The 9,606-nt window shown below is 39.1% G+C and overlaps 1 protein-coding gene across 4 annotated transcripts in view; it reads right to left on the bottom strand.

Annotated features, from left to right (window-relative positions):
• Window positions 1-1,763: 1,763 nt before the first annotated feature.
• Ibtk (inhibitor of Bruton tyrosine kinase) overlaps window positions 1,764-9,606 on the bottom strand; it is a 77,065-nt gene continuing 69,222 nt past the window's right edge. For all 4 annotated transcript variants that reach the window (XM_017800683.2, XM_029568469.1, XM_017800682.2 and 1 more), the window contains 3 exons: window positions 5,058-5,129; window positions 4,285-4,417; window positions 1,764-2,959 (listed from right to left, as the gene is read on the bottom strand). In XM_017800683.2, coding sequence (XP_017656172.1) covers window positions 2,828-2,959; window positions 4,285-4,417; window positions 5,058-5,129 — 337 coding nt within the window. In that variant the 3' untranslated portion in view covers window positions 1,764-2,827. The remainder of the gene's footprint in view (window positions 2,960-4,284; window positions 4,418-5,057; window positions 5,130-9,606) is intronic.

Consider the following 9,606-nt stretch of genomic DNA (forward strand, 5'->3'; position numbering starts at 1 on the left):
GTCTGGAAATATGTCTAAGACATAAGGAGACAACAGTGTGAAATGCTGGCCAGGGAACCACAGAGACACTTAAGAAAACGAACCACTGTACATAAGAGCTGAGACACAGCGGGGTGGATGTGTACAGGAGCCACCAGGTGGCTATGCTGACATAACGGCACATCGTCTTAAGAATAAGACACACAGGCTTCATCATATCTCAGATCCCTCACCCCCAACACCCTCACTGAACATGGCTCTACTTTCTCCTGGAAACATCTCTGTACTGACAAATTTGGAAATCTCTGGGCTACAGTTATTGTTATTAAGTGTGTTTTACTATTTCCTGGCCTGGCTAAATTGCCATAGACAGTGGTGGCTTCAAAGAGGCAGTCTACTGTAGGTGGAGGGGACCCACACTGAAAAGACAGATTCGTTCCCATTAGTCATTCTCCGTGGACTTCAGTTTCTTCGGTTCATAAACAAATTGCCTTAGGGCTTCTTTACACTTCACAGTTAAAAACAGCTATGACTCTGTCTCAGCCTGCCCTCTAGAAGAGCCAGAGGAGCAGCCCACCTGCTGCTGGAAACACCTTCTGCATGGACGCAGGCCGCTGCTCCCCTATGAAGCAGGGCTTGCATCATCTTAAAGACGTGCCTTTAGAACTTAAAGAGGCCTAAACCCAGAGTTTTAACAATTTTGACTTCATCCGAATCACACCTGTCTTGATTTTGCCAACTTTAAGCACATTCTGCTTCTGAAAGCCCCTTGCCCCAACACTCCACCAACCACTACCTTTCTGGACTCCAGCTGGTCCCTGTGTAGGGGACTCTGAAAAGGGGTCTCCAACCATAGATGACGGACATGGGTGACTTCAGAGCTTCCTGAGCTCTATTACGTTCACTTGGTTAGGGATTCGAGATGAACAAGTTACTACAGGAAGTGGGTTACCCTTAGGAGAACTCCCACCATTCTCTTGGTTTTAGAGGCAACTGTATCAGCTGTTATCGTCACAGACTCATTTATGAAGAAATACAGCTCACACCAGGACTTATCTTTGATTTCCTCACAAAAATACTTTTTTCCAGATGAAATTTTATACAGTAGCTCACTATATAAAAGAGACCATAAAGTACAAGCAATCTGGTTATGGCTCGTAAAGAACAGGAGCTCACACTCAGTCTGACTCTTCCTTCATGTCCTCCCCCTTCAACAAGGACTCCTGAGGGTGCTTTGCGAGCAACACAGAGGACAAGACAACCATCGTTTACAGTGTCTCTAAAGGTTAAAGACGGGGAAGTTCACAGTATCTACCAAAGCTTCCAATGAAATAAACCAATGACTTCTGAGGCCTCTTTACAGCAACATCAAGAAAACACTGTAAATTTCATTTTTTCTCAGGGCCGGAGAGATGGCTCAGCAGTTGAGAACATTGGTTGTTCTTGCAGAAGACTCGGGTTCGAATCCCAGCACCCACATGATAGCTAACAACTGTCCGTAACGCCAGTTCCAGGGATCTGATGGCCTCTTCTGTTCTCCGTGGGCATTGCATGACACAGGTGCACTTACCTACATGCAGGCAATAAACTCATAAACATAAAATAAAAATAACAGATAAAATATTAAAAAGTAGATATTAAAAAATTCATTTTTTCTCAATTTACTCAAACACATAGAACTTTGCCGTTTTAGCAATGTAAGCACAAGCACTGGCTATCACTGCAGCACTGTAGCAAAAAGTGTCAACCCACTACTATACAAGACACCAAGCACACACTAGTAGTGAAATGGATCAAGATTATTTGTATTGCACATTTGCTTACAAGTTTGCTGCTTCTTGGTGGAGCTAAGCTGAAATCTTGAATTAGCATCAGCTACTTTCCCAAACTGACGTTTAGCAGAGAAGTGCTGAATGTTCCCCTGGGTTTCTTTTCTAGAACTAGAGCATTAACTTTCCCAATATCAAGCTCAGATTTTAGTATTTGTTTTCTTTTTCATTTTAAACATTCAAAAACAAACCAAACAGCATACTGTAAAGAAAATAATCAAAATTTGACACATATATATAATCCAGGCTCACAGAACTTATTACACAATATTATACAGGTAACTATAAGCCAACCCATCTTTGAAACTATTCAATTCTCGTATGTATAATTTTTTGTTTTAGAAAACTGTTAACACTTTAAGAAACTGATTCTTTCACAATTAGGTTTTCATACGTCCTCACTTGCCAAACCCTCCCCACTCAAAAAAAAAAAAAAAATTCACGACTCTAGACTCCAAGTCTTATAAGGAAGCTATGATCTTGGACTCCACTGTTCAGAACAGTTAGGAAAAACTATTCATCAGGTTCAACTTAAAGCGTTCACGACATTAAAAGCCTGGTTAAGAATGATCAAGAGAGACAGCTATTACGGCATTAGTGGGTGGTAATGGCTGGGGCTCCTGTTCAAAGCTCACCAAGGCCATTATTAAAAAGCAATAGTACATGGCAAATGGTTCTACATCACCTCAAAGTCTCAAACAAAAAGTTATTTTTAATGAATCATTCCTCAATTTTACATTTCACCCATATTTTCCTTTGCAAGATTATTCAGAAGAAACAATCCTATTTAATCTTAGCCCAAGTTTTCTTCTGACACATATCACATAAAAGTTACTAAAATCACAGTTCTGATAAATCTCTCGAGTCATACAAACATCATAAAGTACATAAGGAAATGAAATCCATTCTTGTTCTGGCTAGAATGACGTGCTACCAAACCGAAGAAACTCTGTCCACAGCTTTTCTTCATGCTGGCATAGTGACCACAATTGTGGAAGTGCATCTTCATGCCATGGGAACTAGCATCCGTGTTTGTTCCACATAGGCACTGCCAGTGGCCCCTGTGGTGTCCTTTCCACGATGACAAACTCATCCGGGTTGCCAAGCGCCTCATAGAAAACCAGCAAATCTTGTATGGCATGTTCCTCAACCTGAAAGACAGGAAGGAAACCAAGACTTTTTTGCTTTATCCGTTTAAGTAAGTATCTTAGCAGGGCATATTAGTTTTCCAAGTTCCCTTCTGAGGAACTGAGGCCTAACTCACAGGTGTAACATGGCACAGTCAAATCAGATTCCTTGTCAGTTCCTTGGCAAGAGCCTTGAGATCTGCCTACAATAACCAAATATTCTTTCACCCTTCAATTTGAATCTCTTCCTTTTTAAATTCATTTCTTTACTGTTTTTTTTTAATTCTATTGAATTTTTTTGTATTTTAGATAGAATATCTCAAACAATTTTAAAAATATTTTATGTGTATATATTTGTGCCTGAGTGTATATATGTGCAGTGTGTGCATGCAGTGCCCTTGGAGGCCAGAAGAAGGGACTGGATGCCCTAGATCTAGAGTTATAGACAACTTTTAACTACCTAGTATGGGTGCTGGGAACTGATCCTAGGTCCTCTGGAAGAGGAGCATGTGCTTTTAAGCACTAAGCATTCCCCCAGCCCCAGTTTGAATCTAGACTGAAGGAAAAGACACAGAACTGCTGGGATACGTTATTTTAGCAGCTCTGCCTTGTGAGACCCTTCCCACTACTGTACCACATCCACATTTGGCTTCTGTACTCTCTATTGTCGTCTCAACTTTTGCCAAGCCTGGCTCCCTAATCATTCAGTTATATCTGTGAAATCTTAACATTTCTCAAATAGATCCTCTTTTCCTAAAGTTAGTCAAAAAAAGCGTCTCTTCTATAGTCTAGGAACTTTCAGTGACCTAGAAATGAAGAATGGCACCAAATATTATCAAATCCTCTTATTGGTTACTCTTTTGCTGAACACTGTTATTTTGTGTTTTGTGGTTTTTAGAGACAGAGTCTCCCTGTAGCCTCAGCTGGCCTGGAGCTCACTATGCATACCAGGCTGGCCTTGAACTCACAGAGATCCACCTGGCTCTGCCTCCTGAGTGCTGGGACTAAAGGTGTGCACCACCTCGCCTAGTTTTTTATTGGTTCCTTTAAAAAATACAAATTTGATTATAATTTGGTAGTAAATTAATTATTCTGAATACTTTCAATTAATTACTTCAATTAATGAATGTTTCAATATAGTTTTACATGCATTTAACTTTTAATTTGGTAGATCTAGTCACTTGTTCAAAGCAAACCAATAAAATTTTCTACAGACCTAAGGATGAAGTGGGTGTGGCAAGTCACATCCATAATTCCAAAAAACAAACAACAAAACCCTCCGAAAGACCTAAGGATGAAATGTAGTATAGTTCTCGCCTAAGTAAAACCTTAGTAGGCATATGACTTACCTGAATCAGGGCCAAGGGTTTTTCCCGACTTCTGATAAGAGCTGCTTCCTGCTGCAGCTCCTCTTCTACAATTGATGCGAAGGTGACCGGAGCTGCTGTGGTAGAAGCAGTCAACGAAGACGACAGCCAGGGACTGTAAGAACAACAGTGAGTTTATTCATATCCAACGTTCTGCAATGTCAGTCTCCTCTGAAACACTCGTCAGCAAGCTATGCGCCATTCCCCTCCAAGGGACTACCATAGGAGACCTGGAACTTTTACAGAAGTTACAGAATGATGAGGCAAGAAACAGAGAAAAGGAGAATTTTATTTAAATCAGTGTTACAAAGAATAGAAAATTCTAGAAAGTGAAGACAGAACAGAATTAATATAAATCAAGAATTCATACTCTGAAGAAGATTCAAAATAATCCATTCTACCTTCAACCATCTTATTACCCAGGTTTTTTTGGTAAATTTTGTATTGAATTTTTGTATATGTCATATAGAACATCTTAACCAATCTTACCATCTTTATACCCTCTTCTCCCCTGGTACCCTCCCATAGCCCCCCACCCCATGGGAATTCATACATTCTGTGTTAAGGCCTATCGTGTCAAGTTAGTGTTCCCAGATGTCCCTCAGTGCAAGGTCATCCACTGAGGTCTAGTCAGGCTATGGAGAGTCCCTCCCTTTAAGAAGAACAGCTTTGTCTCACCCAGCAGTATATTGGTTTTCAATGTTAATTAAGCACAGCTTAGCTTTTGAGGCCCATGGATAATTAATTAAACTTACTTGGGACTGTCTAGAAGTGGTAAATCAGAAATAAGGTTGTTTTCTAGTCCTGGGCTTCCATGAGTTGAGCACCTGTAAAATAAATTCCAAAACTGGAGATTAAAGCTCTTAGTAATATTGGTAAATCTGCTTATTAATAGATACAGAAGAGCTGTAAGCTCCTGACTCAGGAGACAAATTAATGTGTGGAGTTAAGCCTAGCTTTAAAATTACAAGTGAACAAAAGAATCTACAAGAGAGTTAAAACATAGGAGAAAAAATTGTAAGAAATGGCCGTTTTCTAATGACAAGCATATGTCATTATGTATGGAAATCAAGTATACACAATAAGTACTAAAGACTGTGAAGAATGCTTTGCGTTAATATATCATGAATGAAAACCACTAGTTAGAACAGTTGTAAAACACATGGAAAGCAGTTAATTCAGCCAATTTTTGTGGATGACTAAAAATAAACTTTGATAAGCTACAGATTATAGACAGGAGTATCAGACATGATCTGTATGCATTGGTCAGCCGATAAAGGAAAAAGGCAAAACAGCAAAAGCAAAGGCATTTAAGATCCCAGTAGACAAACCCAGTTCTACTGACTATTAGGAAGTATAAAAATCAAAATGCTTTAACAATTTGTGATCGTCTCAGGGAGAAGAAACTCAAGAAGAACTCAAGAAGGTAATAACAAAAGAATACTTAAGGTTAGGAAGCATTATGGTAAGGAGGAAAAAATTAATTTAAATTTTTACCTTTTTAAGAATTTCACAATGACTATATTTACATCATTTCTACCTCTCCCTCTTCCCAGCAATTCCTCCATTGTCATTTCCCACCTCTCAAATTCATGTACTGTTACATTAGAGACAGACAGACAGACACACACACACACACAAAACTTTCTGAGCCCATCTACTGTGACACCTATTTATATGTGTTTAGGGTTGGCAACCAACAGTGGTCCGATTGGACAATAAGAGGAAACTCATGCCCTGCTTAAGGTAAACCTAGCCAAATACCCTTGGCTGGAGAGATCACAGACCTGGAAGAGAACCTACTACTGCCATTTTCTGAAACCAGTATTATTTCTAATACATTCTATACTTACCTCCACAGATAACTGTATTTCTGACCTTTCATCAAAGAAGCTTTTTTCACAACTGACAAAGGCAATTACAGAGATCCACAACTGGTCAAAATGCAGAGAATAAGTGACCATGGGGTGCTCAGCCTCAACTGATCCATCTACAATGCAACTCCTATACTAAGGCTCAGGGAAAACCATGGAAGAGAGAACCCAAAGATTCTAAAAGCCAGAGGAGCAAGACGTCTGTTGCAAGATAATGTCCTCTGGGCATAATGGGGAAGCTGCTCCAGAGAATCGCAACAATGTGGTTGCTTAAACAAGACCTGCACAATGGCATTACCAGGTAACATGCCAATGTGGATGGGGGAAATTTCACAAGGACCTACACTACATGAAGAGACAAGCTAATCAATGGCTGCTGAGGAAGGGAGAAAAAAAAATGCATTATAGTGATTGGCAAAACTGCAGAATTTCAGAGCTAGAGTTCCCTGGAGATTATCTAGATTAATCAGCTACCATTTCAGCCATGAGCAAACTACAGCTTAAATGAACAGAGTAATGAACAAGACCACAGACACTGATGTTCTGGGTTAGTGAGATAACCTAGCAGGTAAAGGTACTTGCCACCAAGTCTGACAACACATGTTCAATCCCTGGGATCCACTAGGTAGGAGGAGAGAACTGAGTACAAGTTGTCCCCTGGTCTCCACGTGTACACCATTGCACAGTGGCATATATGTACTCACACACACAATTAATAAATAAAAATGCAATAGAAAATATTGAATTCCTGACTCCTTAGTTAGTGGGCATGTCTCAGAATTATGGTAATAAACATGTTAACTAAAACTTAATTCTCTCCTCTCAAAAAATACTATACTTAAGCAATAACAATGTATGAGTACTGTAACTACTATCTATATAGATATGCACAAAGTGCTGTGGATTCACGGGAGAATTAACATAATATAGAAGCCTGTATGTGGTGGAAATCTGCTGACAATGAAGTGGTTGCAAAGAACCTTAAAGCTTGTGCAAAGTCCCCAAGATGAGATAGGAAGAAATAAGAAAAGAATGACAAAGGTAAGCAGGAATCTGCCTTTGCCCCTGCACTTTATTACCTTTACCTACCTCTGAAATCTATTTGCCAAACTGCTACATTCTTGTGATCTTTTGTAACAAACTGCTTATGTGTAACTTGCTTGCTTAATTGCCACATACATGTTTCTGACCCCCCCCCCATTGTTTAACATCTACATATGAGTTGACTATAAATTTCCCTACAAACTTGAGCTGTGGCTGGCACCATTATGGAGTTATCCGGGTGTCAGCCCACTGGCATAAATAAACTCCTTCTTCACCTGACTCCACTGCTGGCCTCTAGACTCCGGGAACCTGCAACACATACATATTACTGGCTTCACCAGGGAAATAACATCAAGGTTGAAGAAAGTAGCTATCTTGTGAGATAGGATTTTGGCTGAACAAACACAAACTTCTAAAAGACTACAATGGCTTAAAGTAGGCTGCTCTCTTTAATTTTAAAAAAATGAACAGACTGAGGAAAAAAGTTAGAAACAGTAGGGCCGGCATATAAAACACACTGAGAGCTAAAATGATTAGACTTGAAGTATGGAAGATCACAACACACTCAGCTCAAACTTCCAAAGCAGTACAATAGTGCACATATTTCACAACTGAGGGTCCTGATGCTATAGCACACTCTAGTGATCAACTATGATACCACAGCACCTTAATATTTTCTGAGTTCCATGACCGACTGGAACTTAATAAAATTAAAATTTCAACTTATACTGTTAGTATTTAAAATGTAAAATAGTGTTTTAGGCTGCCTAGGCCCCAAAGGATGAACTTGCACTGAGGGATGTCTGAGGACATTAACGACTCAGTAGACCTTAACACAAAAGAGTGTATGAATGTTCCAGTGGGGTGGGGACTATGGGAAGGTGACAATGAGGAAAGGGAGTATAAAGACGATTAAGACTGATGAAGATGTTCTATATGAAATATGCAAAAATGCAATAAAAATTTACAGATAAAGTGAATTAAAAATGTAAAATAGTATAAATCTAAAAATTAATTTTTATACTTTTGAATTTAATAGATCTACCCAATAAAATTCATTCATTATAAACAAATGTTATTTTAGTTGTAAAAGAGTAACAGTTTAATTCATTTATTCATTCAGTCATTCACCAAACATTTATTAAATGCCTACCACATCCTAGGAACCATTCTAAGCATCAGTGTGTAACAATTAGCAAAGAGAGACATCATCCTTGGTCTCATAATGACAGAAAACACACATAGTACACATACACTGAAGAATCACCGGTGATAATTATAATTATTCTGTATACAGAAGTTACAGAAATATGTAACATAAAACTGACTCACTAAAGGAAATGAGATTTTTCTAAAACATGACTGAATAAAGACTACAGGAAGGGCTGAAATCATTGCTCAAAGGGTGAAGTGGTACAGAGAAGTAAAGCACATTGTGAACAAAGACAAACAGGGTAGAAACAGATTATTTTCCAAGACAGAGTGAAAAAGCTGGCAGAAGCCAGACTACGTAGATCTTAAAGGCCACCTGAAGAATTCTAGCTTTTATCCTAAAAGCAGTAAACTTTGTATTTCAAAAAGAATATATTGGCTCAACATACTGGAGGAAAAGAAGAAAGGTATGGCAAGACTTGTCATGAGGGCTGTGATAGCTCCAGTAAAAGATCACCATGGCATGAGTCAGGGGAATAGCCTTAGAGAGGAAGTTCATCCTGCATTAAATATTTAAAAGCTCAAATTGACTGTGTCCTGATGACACACTTTGACCACTAGTGACAAATGTTACTAAAGAATAAAAATCAGGAAGAATGGGTTATTTTACATTATGTCTATATTCTGTTTGACTTGGGTTTTATGACAGTTATGAAGAAAACGTGAAGTTTGCCTTAAACTTTTTAATGCTTCAGGCATAGAATACTGTGTTTCTATGGAAACACAGAGGATGGAAAAGTCAACAGGACAAGTAAGTCTGAAGCTCATATCATACATGAAGAGAGTCTGTACTATGTTATCTGATGGTAGAACATATGCTCGTAATATGTATAGTGTAAAAAGGATGGAAAACCAATGGAAAAACTACCTCTATTATACTTCTTATAAAATGAGTCTCACGGAAGGTCACTACTGGTCAGTCTGAACTGCTTTAGTTCAGTAGGTGTGGGATCCAGAATGAATTAAGAACTGAGGACTGACAGGTTTGTCACCACAGCCAGAAGGAATTTGTTTTAAAAATGTGTTTATAGACTATCCTCAGGCCTCTTGGGGTAAGTCTATAGTGCAGCTGTCTGCGCCCGGGCGCGGAGACTCCCTAAGCCACATTCACCCTCCATCACTGCCCCCCCCTCGCTGTTCTATACTCCTAGTTTGAGCCCTGCGCCATTCCTAG

The sequence above is a fragment of the Nannospalax galili genome, unplaced genomic scaffold, assembly GCF_000622305.1.
Source record: "Nannospalax galili isolate Female #2095 unplaced genomic scaffold, S.galili_v1.0 scaffold1220, whole genome shotgun sequence".
NCBI classification, from domain to species: Eukaryota; Metazoa; Chordata; class Mammalia; order Rodentia; family Spalacidae; genus Nannospalax; species Nannospalax galili.